General features: G+C 51.8%; 1 protein-coding gene across 1 annotated transcript; it reads left to right on the top strand.

The window, feature by feature from the left end:
• Positions 1 to 9,039: 9,039 nt before the first annotated feature.
• Positions 9,040 to 16,217, top strand: POU3F2 (POU class 3 homeobox 2). The gene has a single exon (XM_072737814.1). It carries the CDS (start codon positions 9,276 to 9,278, stop codon positions 10,605 to 10,607), a length of 1,332 nt encoding a protein of 443 aa, XP_072593915.1. The 5' UTR covers positions 9,040 to 9,275; the 3' UTR covers positions 10,608 to 16,217.
• The last annotated feature ends 1,095 nt before the right edge of the window (positions 16,218 to 17,312 follow it).

Raw genomic sequence — 17,312 nt, forward strand, 5'->3', positions numbered from 1 at the left:
TTTTCCAAACACAGCATTAAGGATCACTTGCATCCTTGCACTTCTAGGGCAGACGTTTCTACTCTAAAAGGGTCCGCGGTGCATTTGGACCGGACTTTGCTTTCTTCTGCATCCCTGCCCGAGATCTTACCACCTAGTTTTCCTGGCCTGAGACACTGGCCTGAGACCCAGCCTTCTTTGGGACAGCTGCAAGGGGGGTCCCTCTAATGCTCCAGGTCTACTTGGGGACCGTCCACCAAGCCCCCTGCTTTCCAACCATGACTGGCAGAAAGAAGTGGAGAATGAGCTTACTGGTCTGTAATATGACCTCCAACCTGAAGGCTTTTCATGGCAAAGTCAAGGGAAGCAGAAAAGGAAAGCAGTGGAGATGTGGCTGGACACCCCAACTCTGACTTCACAGAAGGAAAACCCTCAACTGCTGCCTCTCCCCACCTTGCACTGTATTCCTGAAACCTGGAAATGAAAATGGAAATTGTTTGATATATGAGGAGACGTTATCTAATTAGGGCGTAAGAAATTTAATCTTTCCAGCATGCAGGTCATATAATTAATGTTAATTTAACGCTCAAATTCTCAGTCATTAATTTTTATTCTCTTAAATGCAGTTTGGCAGGGGCCCCTGATCCATGGCAATGGATTTTACTGGATGTGAAAGCACACTTGGTCTTAGGAGTGACTCACCGCAGACCTTCCCATCCCAATAACAAGATCACATCATGTATGCATTATTAAGCCACATAATTGAACGGTCCATAGTTTGCATATCAGACTATTAAAATAATGTGTTTTGCTTTTCTCGGAACACGTATTGTTCAAGCCTCTGCGAATATGTGGCGATTCTGATAATTATCACCAAATTACTGCAAATGTTCTCTTCATTAACATGATTTCTTTCAAGCATTTTTAAAAATGTGAATGTTATTATGAATTAAGGAACTTCTTACAAAGTTGGGTGAACTGTTTTTTGGGAGGTTTTTTTTGTTTTTTTTTGTTTTTTTTTCTTGAAGGGACTTGTCACTGGGAAGGAAAGGCTGTCTCTTAAATAGAGGAGGGAGAAAAATGCTCTTGACTATGCCTTTCAAATGGCTTCCTCTGGTCAAATAAAAGTTTTCTCTCTAGTTTTTCAGGCAGCTTCTAGCCAAGAGACAGACACACAGAGAGAAGAGACACAGAAAAAGAAATTTTAAAAAGAGGGTGGGAGGCGAGAGGGAGGAGGGAGAGAGAGAGAGAGAGAACTTAAAAGTCACAGGAGAGCCAGAGAAGTAATTTTTTAAAGTCCCTACTATCCTGTCCCCTTCTGGTGTAGACAACTTGTCCCCACAAATAATATCCTAACTTTGTACCTGACCTAGCGTCAACTAAAATCTTCCATTTTAAAAATGTCAACTCAAGATTCTCTAAAGATAACATCTCACAATTAGCTCAGTATTGCTGTCTTTCCCCCTAGCCATTCTGAACTATACTGTTGGGAGAAATTATAAGCCATAAAGAGTCTTTATTGTAACCTTTCCTCCACACACAGTTTTCAAAGTTGAATAGCAAGACACTAACACACACACACACACACACACACTCTACTGCAAAATAAAAGTCTTTCTTAAATGTGCAAATCTTTTCATCCCCCCCCCCCTTCTTTTCTAGTGAAATTTCCCTTTGAGTGATTTTTAAACTGAGCACAAACAGGTCTTTCTGCCGCTGGTACAGCCGCTCCCTCCCGGTACCGCGCCGCGCGCAGGTCGCTCTCCTCCGACGGCGCTGCCAACGCCGGGACGCGGCGCAGAGGGGGTTTCACCCGCTGCCAAAGTCACAGGAGTTCGAGGTTGTGGGGTTTTTCCTAAATAAAAGACGTCACCTCGGGGTGCGAGCGAGGGGTGGGGGGCAGGGAGAGAGAGCGACGGAGCTGTGGCTGGTGCATCCGCCCGCTCCAGCAGGAACCGCTCCCTGCGGGGCTGGGTCCCCCCTCCCCTTGCTGGGTCCCCGGATCCGTCGGGCCCCCTCTCCTCGAGCTTGCGGTCAGCTCGCCCGGGAAGGGGTGCCAGGCCCCGGGCGGCACTTTTATTTTGGCTGAGAGGAGAGAACGCTGCTCCCAGGCCCGCAGAAGGCGAACTGAGCCCTTCTGTTTGGATTTCCCTCCTCGCTATAGCAACCAGCAGCATCCGGACAAAAATGCGCCCTCCCTGGACAATGGCCCGGCCTCCCGCTTCTCGCCCTCGTCTTCCTCCACCGGATCGCAGCCAGGACCTGCCTAGGAGCTCAGCGGCTCCGAGGCGGGGAACGCCCCCGCCCCCACTCCCGCTCGGCTCGCCAGCGGTCCCTCCCGGGGTCAGGCCGGGGCGCGGGGACGCCGCAGCCCCTGCTCCCGAACCGGGGGCTCATCCCGCAGGCAGGCCGAGGCCGGGACGCAGAACCTCCGGGCAGAGCTCGGGGGGGCCCCCACCGCGGACTTCTCCGCGGGACCGTGTGCGTGGCGGGATGGTCCTGAGTGGCACAAACTCCAGCTCTTTTCCAGGGTTAAGGGACAATCATCCCCATAATGCACAAAGCAGGCTACTCCCTCTCTCCTCCCCCACCCGCACACACTCACATTCACGTAAATACAAGCATCCTAAACGAGGATCCCAGGCAGGATCTCTGACTTTCTTTCACTCTCTCAAGGTTAATTAGGTTCCCTTCCACGAACTGAGCTCCGCGCCTATTCATTATTCTCTCCCCCTGACCTAGGGCGTTAATATGATCAGGCCTGTGACTCCGGCCGTGTCCTGTTTTCCTATTTTGCATTTAACGCCGGGACCCGGCTGCCCTAGATTACCATCGAAAAACTCGAAGGAAAGACCAGAGGAGTGAGCTGTTCTCAACGCTGCTCCAACCTGCCTAAAGCTTCCTCTCTCTTCGTCGTCTTCCGGACAATGCCACCCTTTACATCACCGGGACCCACATTCCGGAAACTTGCCTTAAAAAAAAAAAAAGTCATCCCTAACTTTGTTTGAGTCCAGAGGTGCCTAGAGTGAATGACAGACCTAACACTCAGAAACCTAGAAGAAAGTCCTGGCCCACAGCTCTTACCGCTGTGGTTAACTGCCCTTAAGCAAAACTTCGCTGCCGTGCAGCGTCCCATCCCTGCTGGATGCGGTCCCCCGGACACTAACAACACAGTTGTCAAGTGCATTCGTACTCTTTAGAAGGGATTTGCATTCCTGATCTGTGCAGCCCGAATAAGAAAACCGAAGTCCAACCTCAACCAAACGCAGCCTTGTTTCTCCCAGCGATCGAAACCCAGCGCTGGCCGTTGGACCCCGCACCAGTGAGATAGCTGAGGACGCCCTTCCCCTGCGCCTCTGCGCAGGTGTGTGCGGGTGCCCTCGCCCCTCGCCCCTCGCCTTCCGCTTCTCAAATTACTCCAGAGCCTAAGGAAGGAAACTGACTGCGCAAGAGCTTCATTTTCAAATGCTTTAGAGCTAAGGAGGTTTGTGTTGAAATCCCTTTAATTTATCAAAGAGTTGTCATTCCCTCCTGGTAGTCAGCCATCCACCTGCTTTAAGGCGGGGGTGGTGGGAGGGGTGGAGGTGGGCACCCTCGGGCTCCATTGCTAGGAAGGCATTAGTTAGCCCTTTAAAAACAAAATTCCAGGAAGGGAACTAGGAGCCACCAATTGCCTCCTGTTCTGTTCCTGATAGTTCAATATAAACAAGCTGTATTAACTCCAAATAGAATTTATCTTGCACACTAATGGAATGTGTCCTTTATGCTTTCTCCCCTGTAAGGCCTCATATTCACCACTCAAAATTTAGCAGGCTTCCTTTGATAAATTACTCAAAGTAATCCCTGAAACAGCTAGACTGCCTGGGTGATGTGGTTTTAGAAGTCTTCAAACCGTGCCTGTCTATAAAATATTCACTTGCGGACTACAAAGGGGGGATCATTTTTAATGACAAGATTCAGAACTGGAAGTAAAGGGGGAAGAGATTAATATCCATGAATTCAAATAATTTCATTTCAAATACTGAACTTAGAACATCACATCTCACTGGTTTACACAGTAGTGAAGATAAAATAGAATCCTCTGTATGTGAGGCGTGGACGAACACAGAGTTGCCAAGCCTATAAAGAATGGGAGGTTCAACTTTCAGAAAACTTTTCCTTCTTCCAGACCATTTATGACTTGGAGATAGAGACACATTTAGAAACTTGTAGAATACATGTATAGACAGTAATTTATATAAATGTGCATGAGATTTTTTTTAATTTGAGGAGACAATGTGCTGCTACATAATTAAAGATATTAATTTCTGTTGTTTTTTAAAGAAGTTAAATGTTTATTGTGTCTCTCCTAAGAACTAGCAACTTGAAAATGCATTTTCCATCCTCCTTATAAATGCATCCCCAAGACTGCAGTTCTTGAAGCTTTCAGGAGGTTTTCATTAAAGCAGCCAGCTGCCTCTTTGTGTGGATTGGCTGTTTAGAGCTGCAGCTCTAAAGTGGGAGCCTCAGTTTTGACATTCTGTAGGCCCTTAGCAAAGAAGTTCCATTCAAATGTGGGGGAGTTATCCACCAAATAAAACATCATCTGGGGGCTAGTAGGAGAGCAGCAAGGGCAGGAATGAATGACTGGGACAAGGGAGAAGGGGGGGGGAAGAGAAGAGGTAGAAAAGGAGGGGGGGGGAATGGGAAAAGGGATTAAAACAACCCTCCTCCAAGGTGGATACATTAAAAAGGAAACACCAGCAAACAGTATTACCCAAGTTGAAACCAGTTGCCACCTCCTGAGAAATTTCCCTTTGTTTCCTGATTTCTATTATCATGGGACTACATAAATACAAAATACATTAAGATCTATCATATGAATACCATCTCATCTCTATTTAATAACTGTGTCCTTTCAGAACAATGTATGGGAAGGATTGTGTTGGGTTTTTTTTCCCCCTGCCAAGTCCTGGTACATGGAAACAAATAAGTGATATTTAACATATAGTGGAGTGTGTTTAGTAGACGAATTAGTTAATAAATTAGAGTACATGTTAGAGTGCCATGGATTGATACCATTACTGTTATTCAAGTGAAGACTCTGGGGGGCCATGGCTTAAGGTGCCAGGCCCAGCTCACTCTTTGAAGGAGTGTGACAATGTGGAGATAAAATACGGGTCTTTTCGGTTTAGTTCGGATACGTTGAGTTGTTTCCTCTCCACGCAATGCACCCGGACAGGAGGAGGGAGTCCGCATCACTTCTTCAAACCAGCCCAGGTCGGGATACCGACGGAGCACAGCCCTCCCTGGGACCTAGGGGGAAGGGTATGGGCTAGTGCCGTTGCCAACACCCCTTCTTAGGGTGCCTCAAGCCTGTTCTCGCCCAAAGGGCCCAGGGGACCCTGCAGCCGCCCCCAGGCAGCGAGGCCCGCAGGAACAGCGCGCTCAGCCATTGTCCTAGCGAGTGATCTCAGGGAGCTGTACTGGAGTGAGGGAGATATCAAGACACCTTGTCAGTTCAAAGCATTTTAGGGTTGTTTGAAATCCTCTCCACGTCAACGTAAGCAGCCTCTGTATTTGAACAGCTGCTTTGAACAGTGAAAGGGAATGAGCTGAATCAAAACCTGGAGGTGTCTCCCCGAGACACCTTCAACGTGCTTTCATGCGGGTTGGAGAAAGGCAGGCGGACCTGCAGACTCTGCCCCGGCGGGGTCAGCCGCAAAGAAAGGAGCCCGCGACGGTGGGAGGGGGGAAGGGAAGAGGGAGAAGGCCCCCATCTGGAGCTAACCCCCCACCCCACCGCCCCACCCCCGGAGAGTCCGGGTTCCCGGAGCCCCAGGGAAGAGTCGCGCCGGGAGGCAGACAGGAAGCTGAGGCTACTCAGGACCCGGCGTTCGCGCCAACCGGGCCTCCGGCGACAAGCAGGGAGGCGGGGGGAGCGCGGGGGGAGGTGGTACGCGGAACCCCAGCGCGCGCCCAGCCCTGCCCGCCCGGCGATTGGCCCGGCTCCGAGGCTGGGGGTGGGGTGCAGAGGCTGAGGCCCGGGGGTTGGGCATCGCTTTGTGTACTCCCGGGGATTTATTGGGTGTATTAATCCGAGAGAACTACCCGGCTCACCCCGTTGGGAACGCTTTGGAGCCAACGCCTGCCGGAGAAATGGGGGGTGGGGGGGGCGGGGTGGAGTAGAGACCCGGGACCTCAGCGTGGGATGGATCTCAGAGTGGTAATCGCCAGTGAAGTCCCACTGCAGACAGGAAGTTTTGATGTACACGTGCAGCATATTCTTGCCCGCCCCCCACCCGGACCCAGCGCCCTTTGCCTGGGGAGGCGGCGGGGGTGGGGGGCGTCCGAAGAAGAGGAAGGTGGGGATACTTTTGAACTGACTCCGAGCCCAGCCCCCCCCCCCCCCCCCCGGTTCTCTCGGAGATGCGTCTGGAAACCCTTTTCTTCCCTCGAGTGTATCACCCCCAAGGGCTGCAAAAGGGCCTTGTCCCTGGAGAAATGTGAAATCCAATCCAGAGAAAAGCAGACACCTGCCCCGAAAGGGGGAGGTGAAAGGGGGGGGGGGGGTGAGCCGCTGAGGATCCGGACCCAGCCCTTCCCCGCGGCGGCGGCGGCTGGATTCTTCCATCTGGGGATCTCGGAGTTCTCGGAGCAGAGGGGCGGGGGCGGGGCGGGGGCGGGGCAGCGGGGAGCGGCAGGCCCGGGCGGGACGCGGCTGGCTCGCAGCCCGTGCGCTCCCGAAGCCCCGGGAGAGCCGCGCGCCCCGCGCGGGGAACTCCGGGCCGCGGTGGCGAGGAGGCGGTCCGGCCCGCCGCCCAGCCCCTCCGCTCCCGGTCGAGGCGCCTCGGGCGGCGGCCGCCGAGTCTGCGCGCTCCGAGGCTAGGACTTTTGCATTTTTTTTCCCAGCCGGGCAAAGTTACGGGATGCCTAGCAGCCCCCAGGCGCGCGGCCGGAGTGGCTCCGCGCGTGCGCTGGGGCCGAGCGCCGCTCCGTGTGTGTCCTCGCCTCGCCGCGCGGGTGCGCGCGTGGGGGATGCAGGTCCGTCCGGTTGGCGGCCTGTGGGCTCGCCCCTCCCCTAACCATCTCTCTCTCTCTCTCTCTCTCACACACACACACACACACACACACACTCATAAACACAGGGCACGTGGAAATTCTCAGCCAAAGCGCCTGGCCCGGGCGGGTGCTCAGCGTGGTGATTTATAAACAACTCAGCCACTCCCCGAAGAGCTCGTTCCTCGTTAGTCGTGATGAATTCCCTGGCCCGCGCCACTTTGCTGTCTAGCTCGAGATGCTCGGAGGCCCCAAAGTGCTCCCCTTGCGCGTTGTTTCGGCTTCCTTCACACACGGCCACCGGCAGCGCCAGCGCTACCGCGCAGGGCCAAGGGTGAGAGGTGTAGACGCGATTCACTTTCCCTGGGGGTCTCTCTCTCCCTCTCTCTCTTCCCCGGCAGCAACTTCTGATTCTCGCCGCAGTGCCCGCGCCCTTCTCTTGGCCCTCCGTGGTGGTCCCGCTGCCGCAGCCCGGGTCCCCGCCGGAGGCTCTCGTCCCCGGCTCGCAGGCGCCTAACCCCGCGCGCGCCGCAGGCACCTGCTCCGGGCCGCGGGGGAACTGACCGCGCGACGCGCTCGCGCTCTGCAGAGCGGCGGCGCCAGCGTCGGGTCCCGCAGCCTCGCTCCGGAGCTCCCGGCTGAAGGCTACGCAGGGAGCCGGGCGAGCGAGCGCCGGAGAGCGGAGTTAGACCAGCCCCACCCGCTGGCGCCCGTAGAAGTTACTGATTAGGACGCCCCCCCCCCCCCCCCGCCAGCCGCAGCCCATTTCCCCTCGCACACTCTTCCTCCCTTTCCCGGCAGCTAACGGAAAAGTTGCATCGAAGGGAAGCGCGCGCGCAGCCCCGCGTCCCGGCTTCCCCCGAGCGGCCCTCGGCGCCTCCTCCGCCCCCGGAGGCCGAGCACCCCCTGCCCGCGCTCCTGGGGCCCCGCACGGGGCGGTGGTCTGCCCGCCCAGGATCCGGGTTTTCGAAACGCAAAGTCGTGCGCGCGCCCCAGCGTGTGCATCTGCCAGAGACTTTCTGAGTTTTGTTTTGTTTCCAGCCCAGGCCGCTGCGCTGTCAGAGCAGGCAGTTCCGCGCCTTTCCAGGAGTTTGGCGCACCCGCGGACGAGCGTGGGCTGAGCCTGCCTGGCGTGGGGTGCTCGCCCGGGGGCGGGGAGGCGGCTGGGCCTGGCCCCTCGAGGGCAGGGAGCCTGCGCTGGCGGCGGGCTGCAGGGGGGAGGGGAGGACCTTTATTCGGGGCAAAAGTGTCCGCACATCTTGGAGCACGTGGATGCTGAAATACTAACCTTAGGGCGAAGGGAGACTTCAACAGGGGGGGCAAGTCTGGCTTCGGGCTCTAGGTTTGGGGAACGCTGGTGAGCCTGCGTGCGCGTGTGTGTGCGTCCCAAGGTGAATAAAAATGGGACTATACCCCCCTGGCTCCGTGCACTCGGCCTTTCTTTTTCTCGCTCCTTCACCCCCTCCGCCGCAGCCCTAATAGGAAGAGGAGGTAGACTGACACGCACACCCGCACACACCCGCACCCCCCACACCCACACACCCTCAAGTGTTCCGGGCGGCTGTGGTCGAAAGAGGGCTGAGGCCGCCCCGCCGCCCCCACCGCCGCCCCCCGCCCCCGCCCGCGCCCAGCTCCTCCGCTAGGGAGACAGATGGGGGGCGGGGCCCGTCCTGGAGGGGCGGAGGAGCCCCGGGGTTGGGGAGCTGGGGTGGTGAGAACTAAGAGAATCCGAATCGGGTGGAGAGGGGGGACCGGAGGAGGGCCGGGAGGACGCGCGCCCGGGGGGGGGGGCGGGGGGAGGAGGGGGGAGGGGGGCCCCTCTGCGCCAATCAGCGGCGCCGGCCTGGGAGGTTGCTAGCGGTATCCACGTAAATCAAAGGGCGCGGAGCCAATGGGAGGGGGCGGAGGGGGCGGGGCCCAGGCGCGTGCCGCTGCGAGCTGGCGCTGCCAAGAGAGCGGGAGAGAGCTGGAGAGAGCAGGGAGAGGGGGGAGCGCGGAGCTAGTCGGAGAGTGAGCGAGAGCAGGAAGGAGGGAGAGGAGGAGAAAGGGAGCGAGGGCGGGCGGGAGGCGGCGGCGGCGGCGGCGGCGGTAATAGCAGGAGCCGCACCAGAAGGCGTCGGAGCGGGCGTCGGAGCTGCCCGCTGGGGGAGAGAGAGACAGGAGAGAGGGAGCGAGCGAGCCGAGCAGCCCGAGGCGGAAAAGTAACTGTCAAATGCGCGGCTCCTTTAACCGGAGCGCCCAGTCCGGCTCCGAGAGTCATGGCGACCGCAGCGTCTAACCACTACAGCCTGCTCACCTCCAGCGCCTCCATCGTGCACGCCGAGCCGCCGGGCGGCATGCAGCAGGGCGCGGGGGGCTACCGCGAGGCTCAGAGCCTGGTGCAGGGCGACTACGGCGCGCTGCAGAGCAACGGGCACCCGCTCAGCCACGCTCACCAGTGGATCACCGCGCTGTCCCACGGCGGCGGCGGGGGCGGCGGCGGCGGCGGCGGCGGGGGCGGGGGCGGCGGCGGGGGCGGCGGCGACGGCTCCCCGTGGTCCACCAGCCCCCTGGGCCAGCCGGACATCAAGCCCTCCGTGGTGGTGCAGCAGGGCGGCCGCGGCGACGAGCTGCACGGGCCGGGCGCCCTGCAGCAGCAGCACCAGCAGCAGCAGCAGCAGCAGCAGCAACAGCAGCAGCAGCAGCAGCAGCAGCAGCAGCAGCCGCGGCCGCCGCATCTGGTGCACCACGCCGCCAACCACCACCCGGGGCCCGGGGCATGGCGGAGCGCCGCGGCCGCCGCGCACCTCCCGCCCTCCATGGGGGCGTCCAACGGCGGCTTGCTCTACTCGCAGCCCAGCTTCACGGTGAACGGCATGCTGGGCGCCGGCGGGCAGCCGGCGGGGCTGCACCACCACGGCCTGCGGGACGCGCACGACGAGCCGCACCACGCCGACCACCACCCGCACCCGCACTCGCACCCGCACCAGCAGCCGCCGCCGCCGCCGCCCCCGCAGGGCCCGCCGGGCCACCCCGGCGCGCACCACGACCCGCACTCGGACGAGGACACGCCGACCTCGGATGACCTGGAGCAGTTCGCCAAGCAGTTCAAGCAGCGCCGGATCAAACTGGGATTTACCCAAGCGGACGTGGGGCTGGCGCTGGGCACCCTCTACGGCAACGTGTTCTCGCAGACCACCATCTGCAGGTTTGAGGCCCTGCAGCTGAGCTTCAAGAACATGTGCAAGCTGAAGCCTTTGTTGAACAAGTGGTTGGAGGAGGCGGACTCGTCCTCGGGCAGCCCCACGAGCATAGACAAGATCGCAGCGCAGGGGCGCAAGAGGAAAAAGCGGACCTCCATCGAGGTGAGCGTCAAGGGGGCTCTGGAGAGCCATTTCCTCAAATGCCCCAAGCCCTCGGCCCAGGAGATCACCTCCCTCGCGGACAGCTTACAGCTGGAGAAGGAGGTGGTGAGAGTTTGGTTTTGTAACAGGAGACAGAAAGAGAAAAGGATGACCCCTCCCGGAGGGACTCTGCCGGGCGCCGAGGATGTGTACGGGGGGAGTAGGGACACGCCACCACACCACGGGGTGCAGACGCCCGTCCAGTGAACTCGAGCGGGGGGAGGGGCAGAGCGCGGGGCTCCCCCTCCCCTACGGTCCACGGCCCTTCCCCGGCCCCCTCGTTCCCTCTCTAACTTCTGATTGTTCTTTTATTTTAATTATTATTTCCCCGTCCCTTAAAAGGAAAAAAAAAATTAATAATAATAAGGAAAGCAACTAAAGCACTGGACTATCCTTTAAACGGTAGCAGGTGTAATGATGTGTTTTGACCTTTACAGGCTAGTACCCAGGCAATGGAGTGGAGTGTCTCATAGAGAGAGAGTGAGGAGAGAGTGTGTAATAGAGAGAGAGAGAGAGAGAGCAAGAGAGAGAGAGAGAGAGAGAGAGAGAGAGATGGCAAGCACTGAGTTAAATACCTGGCAAAACTAAATAAATTAACCAAAAAGGAAAAAAAAAAAATCCACCAAACCGTGATAAACACAAAACAGCTTCCTGATGCTCGGAGTTGGCACATGCTGCTGTGTTGATTTAATGTGGATCCTCATCAGGAAAGAGGGGAAAATACACATGTGCTTTGATGTAGTCAAAATTTAACCACATAAATTTGCACTGCAAGAAAATTGAAGTTTACATGAACAAATTCATGAACAGATTTTTCTTTCTCCCACCGTTAATTTTGAAATTGCCGGGTTTGGTTTTGTTTTGTTTTATCCAGCAGAGAGAGTTGCAGCCAGCCCTTGGCTACTCTCCATTTCTAACGTTGTCGCGTTGCCCCCTTGTTCTTACTGTTTGTGAACTTTGGTTACTTTCGGTCCCCCCACCCCACCCCAATATTGGTGTAACATCTATTTGCTTCTTTTACCAAAGCAAAAAAAAAAAAAAAAAAAAAAAACGATTGGCTTCGTACAAAATAAATCATTCTCTGCTTTCAGGAAACGTGCATGGTCTACCCGCTTTATCCAAGGCAAGAATCCAGTTTGGAATACAAAAATGAGTCAAGCATTGGTTTTTGTTACCAGCCACAAAGTAAACTTCATTTTCAGGCAGTGTTTCTGGGGGAGGTTGCAGGAGGGGAGAAAAAGAAAAATCGATAGTGAGTGACTGATTGCTTCATTTTATCAGGCGGGCCCATTGTGAAAGAGCTCAGAGGAAATGTGGAGGTTAAATATATTTCCAGAGTTGTCCAACAGAAAGTGGCACTTTGAAGAGAACCAGGGAAATGTATATCTTCAGAAACCCCTGTATAGTTCTCTGCCTTCAGTTTTAATAACTTAATTAGGAGGAATTATTTGTGCTGACAGCAGCAGTTAAACTTTGTTCCTCTAATAGCTTTTTTTTTTTTTTAACATAAAGAAAATAATCTGGGAACTTAATGGTGTATGCATAGACTGTTTCTTACCACACAAATACCCACATGCATACAGAGAATATCTCCACTCTAGACTGGTTTTGTTTTCACTAGCTCATTTGTTTATCAAATCATATTTAAGGTCCCACACCCTCTTCTCTTATAATTTATTACAGAAAATACCAGTTTGACCTGGACAGCTTTTTTCTCCTTCTTTCACTAAGGAAGCCAAATGAACTGGGAAAAAAAAAATTGCTATTTTCTATCCTTCCTTTTCTCCCTTTGTTAATAGTTTTAAGTGCGTTTTTACCTTATCTTGATGGAAAATGGTTAACTCCCGTAACAAAAGACTCTACTGGGAAGTGTAGGTGAAAAAAAAAAACTTCTAACTGTATTGAAAATAAATACCATTAAACTGTGATCAGTTAAAACATTTAAAAATAATCAGCACAAAAGGGCGCTCAAAGGGAAAACACTTTTTATTAATCTTCAAAGTTTGGGGCTTTTTTCTGGTTAAATATTAGGCAAATTTTTCTTTTAAGACATTAAATTCTCAATACCATAAAATTATGGTTCAGCATCAGATTAGCATTGCACTCAGTAGTTAAGGTTTTAGGAAATATGCTTTATATTGTCTTTTCAAACACCTGTGATTGTTTCATTTTCAATGTTTTTGCAAGATAAATGATGACTTATAATGGGCATATTTATTTGCCTGTATTTCATTTCCCCCAACGAATGTCACAAGGAGATGGGCACGGAGCTGCTGCTTCGGGGTGCATCACGCTGCTTGTTCCTGAGGTGTGGGGACTGGCCTTTAGTGAAGCAATCCAGAGCAGGGCAGATAGCCAATGGTAAAGGGAGGAAATGAATTTTCAGATTCTTATTACCAAGTGGGTAAGGTCAGATGCTGGAGTTCAGGGGACGAGTCTATAGCTCCTCTAACTCTCATAGGTTTACTAAGATGAAAGTTACCACTGAACCTTACCACGATGTATATATGTTTAATATCTGTCTTTTGAAATGCAGAAATAGTTTAAATGTTTCTTTGTCTATTTTTCTTTTTTTTTTAATGCTACCCAGGGAAATATTTTCATATCATTTTTAAGTGGCCTGCCTCAATGTATATTTATTTCTTTTAAAGCAAAAAGGTTCTGGAAACTGTTTTTCTGTAGCTTTAAATGAGTAGATGAGCAAAATCTATATGGGATGTAATTTTTTTTTTGTTCAGTCTCTTTAAGAATACTTTGTTTTGGTACATTTGGTTGTGCTTGTGGGGAAAATAAAAACGCAGAGATCCTTATATATTTATGTTAAAGTAATATTTTATTATCTACATAAAACAGAAATGCACAATACCTTCATAGTTTGTTCTAATTATTGAAATATCTTTATTTTATTTTTAAAGATAGTGCCAAGTTTTAAGGGGGGGGAGAAAACCCTAGACCTTATACTGACTGAGTTGAGTTGTGTGTAAAATACTTCCCTTCCTTTATACTTCATAAAGTTTTGGAATAAATTTTATGCGTATACTGCCAGGTTTCATGTTTATAACTTTCAGAGCTTTTCTTTTCTTTTTTTTAAGAGACTACTGTTCTGATTCTAATTCACTTTTCTTTGCAAAAAACTATCAGTTCCAGACCTTTCAGTCACTACACCTATAGCATTAAATTGAAATGGTCATTGGGTTTGAGCCTCGATTTGTTTGCCATTTCATGGTCCGACAAAGAGATGTTTGTCCCCTTTAAATATATGCAGATATCCCTACGTCTTCTTTCCAGGTTACCTTTACCTTGACTGATTGTGCTTTTTTTTTTTTTTTTTTTTTTTGGAGAGCATCAATGGAACTAGGTGGACTTTAATCTTTGCCCACATGTTCTCACAAAATTTGGGATCTTAAAAGCAAAGCTTAGTTAAAGGTATTCTTTTTAATCATTAACAAATACCTTTCAACAAAGAATAACTCTGACAATGTGCAAGATGTGTGTTTACTAAGTGATTATTGGTGGGTCCCATGTATGATGCCTGTTAGGTTTACAGAAAAAAAAATGGATTTTGCAATGGTTTATACACTAGTGTCTTTTTCTCTTCAGGCAAGCAAATAGGCTCCAAAGCAGGGTGAGAGAGAAAAAAAGAAAAAAAATGAAAGAAAGAATGTATGGAAGACACTCAAGGCTGTGATGCTAATAGCAGATTGTTTCAGATATTCTTAGAGGGAACAGTATACTTACCAAAATCAGCTTAAGGTTAGTGCCACATCCAAGCAGTGTTGGGTTAGTTTACAAGTTTGCTGATGTATTTAAAGTCCTCCTTGGAACACTGGTTTAAGTATAAATGTCCATTTTGAAAGGCAGTTTCTGGGCTTATTACATCTGATCATCTTTTCTAACTCCTAGTCAATATTACACAGGTCCCAAACAGATTCAGCCAAATGATCTTATCAATAGTCTGAACGAGAAGTGACAGAAAGAAGAAGTGTTTTGTGACTGCAGACATGCTGATGGGTAAAATGTTTAAGCTGGGTATAGATTTGAGTTCTGGGTCAATATCCTCCTCCATTGTAGGCAGAAAACAAGCAGCATCTGCCCTCTGCAGGGCATTTTAGTGGACCTTGAGAAGGCGGTTTTTGTTCTTAGCCACAGGGGCTACTGACTGGAAACCATCACGTGTTAAACGGACACGCCATGGTTTTGACCCATGCTTGCCGTTCAGATCCTAAAGCTACTCAGGCAGTTTCAATGCCGGTTTGGGGGAATGCATTACACGCCAAAGGCCAAAGTGAAAACCTCTATCACTGCCACTGGGAGAAATGTGTGGGGCAGTCATCCCTAAGATGTTGGCTAGCCACGATGACAAACCCTTTCTTTCCCCCCAAAGACAATAAATGCAGAATGCGGCCATCCTGAAAGAGCTCCTGTGTTTCCTCAAAATGTGTCACCTTTTAAAATTTATGGCATAAGATGGGGGAGAAACGATCATGTGGGAGAGTTATGTGAAGGTCAGATAGAGGGAATGGCCACAAATAATATTATGCTTGGCACTTGTAGCCATTTCTCGGTTCCCAAGAAGTTACCTCCTGTATATCTGAGATGGCAGCAACAAAAGCACTCTTCTTCACCTCCTGCTCCTACCAGTGGAGGCCACACACTGGTTGGCAGGGTTTTCCGATGACATGGCTTTAATGAAGGCACTCACCTTTCTCATCTTCTTATTTCTCCAAGAGCAACTAGTAAAGAGATGCGACAGCAACAATGGGGAAATATGGCAAGTGAGTGCTTTGGTACCTGTGCACGTCTGTCTAAATGCTGCCTTCTTCTGCCTCTCATTTGCCTTACTGTGAAGCAGCTTGTTGTAGTGCTGGGGTGCTGGGTGAGAGAAATGATCGTTTTGTCACTGGTTTCTGTGATTTGTCTTTGTTGATTTTTCAATCAGTTTATAGAACTGTGTTCTAGATTCTATTGAATTCCTAGACAAGTTAAAGAATGAGATAAAGAACGGAGCTTTTAACAGGAAAAGAAGGATGGTGAAGGGAGGGTCAAAGGTAAAAGGGTTTCTTTGGGTCTGCTTGGATATTTCAACGAGGCAAAGGGGACAGTGTCTATTTAAAGTGAAGAATGCACCTGGAGGTACTAGCAGTGAATCCTGACAATATGACTAAATGGGATGTTCAGCTAAATTTTATACCAACAGTATCCCTATTCAAGAAAGTTTACTTTTTCAGTGACGCATCATCTCTTAACTAGGGGCAGAGGGTGGTAGGAGAGAACCAGGGCTCCTGGTACCTATTCTGGCCACTTGGTTCGGTACAGGAAATAATGCAAAAGTGGCAGGGGCTTGCCACTGAGCTAGAAAAATCAAGGAATAAACTTGCCCACCTCTGTAGAACTTGGGCCAGAGTTATTTCAATGCTTCCTCATCTAGAGGTGGGTACAGGAGTGCCAGAAAAATGGCTTTTTAGTTTTCTTAAAGGCTTCGCTTGGTTATGGAGATAAACAATCAGAATATTTTCACATTGTTCTTGTGTTTTGTGGGAAGCTAGGAAATTTGTTTCCTCCTTTATTTTTTAAGAAAAAGAAAGTTAATTAACTCTACCACGTAGTACTTTCCCTTTACCTTAATAACAACTCTGCTTGGCTTAGCTGTTAGAGGTTTTAGAAACAATATCATATCCCATCAAAACAACCCTGGCCTCTTATTGTTAGAATTCTGGTTGTTGATAACATGAAGATGTAATTCTTTTTTTAAAAAAAAAAAATGTCTGAAATGTTATTTAATACACCAGTAAAAGTGCATCTATATCTTAAAGTTTATTCCTTTCACGTCTTTCTGAGTTTTTATAGCTCTTTGTCTGGGATTTGGGGGGAGGGGGGCAAAAACTTCCATATGCGATTGGTACGTGAAGAGCCTGGGCTCTGGAGTGGTCTGTAGCTGGCGGCAAACAGCTCCCTGCTCTCAGAATGGGGAGCTGTCATCTAGGAAAAAAGAAGGAAATAAATGCCCCACAAAGACTCACTTGTCACTGATTTTAGAAAGACAGGGGAGCATTAGGACCCCATCTGAGCAATATGGAGGGGATTTTGATTGTTATAAATTGTATACGATTAACTCTCGGTGTGCAGAACGACGGCAATAGGAAACCTCGCTGTGGAGTAAATTTGAATCTGCATCCTTTCTGATTTGGGGCATATATTTTTCCTCCCACCAGTGTTTCCTCTGGGTTTGTTGTTTAAAGGGGGGTGAGCCACACGCACAAAAATACGGCCAGAGTTTGGCAGGAGAGTTGGAGGGGCGGGGGGGTGGGGATGGGGTGGGGGGGGGTGGAGAAAAGGAAAAAGTTTCTCGCGGGTCTGTAACACAAATTAGCCTGTTGTAAATCCCTGGGCTTGGAGGTTCAGGCAAATCCTCGTGCAAAGGGTGCAGAGTCTTTCCCTCTCCCAGTTTTGGAAATCTCAGCCCTTCCGAAGAATCTTTACGTTCCACAGCACACGACTCTGGAGACCGTGATTTGACACTAATAACTTTCTGTCTGTTTGTTCCCCTAACAAAATATTCCTGCAAAGTTGTTCCAGCGGCCGGCCGAGGCGGGCCTGTGCTCGGCGCCCCAGCCCCCCGCGCCCCCCGCGCCCCGGCGCCCCCCGCCTCCGCGCAGGCCCCGCCGCTCCGAGGAAGGCCCGCAGCGTCCCGCTCGCCGGCGTCGGGAGGAGAGGGGCGCCGGCAGCCGGGCGGGGCCCGGACCCCAAGCCCGGCCCTCGCTCCGGGACCCCGGGCAGCCCCGCCGCGGCCCCCGGAACCGGGGACTCCGCGGCTCCCACCTCGGATCTCTAGGGGCAGGGATCGCAGCCCCGACGTCGCGGGCTAGTCCATCACTCTCACTCTCCGGGGACACCCGGGGGCGGGGGGGCAGC

The sequence above is a fragment of the Vulpes vulpes genome, chromosome 1, assembly GCF_048418805.1.
Source record: "Vulpes vulpes isolate BD-2025 chromosome 1, VulVul3, whole genome shotgun sequence".
In the NCBI taxonomy this organism is placed as follows: Eukaryota; Metazoa; Chordata; class Mammalia; order Carnivora; family Canidae; genus Vulpes; species Vulpes vulpes.

Coding starts and splice junctions, on each gene's coding strand:
- POU3F2 (XM_072737814.1), top strand. CDS start 9,276: ATGGCGACCGCAGCGTCTAACCACTACAGCCTGCTCACCTCCAGCGCC.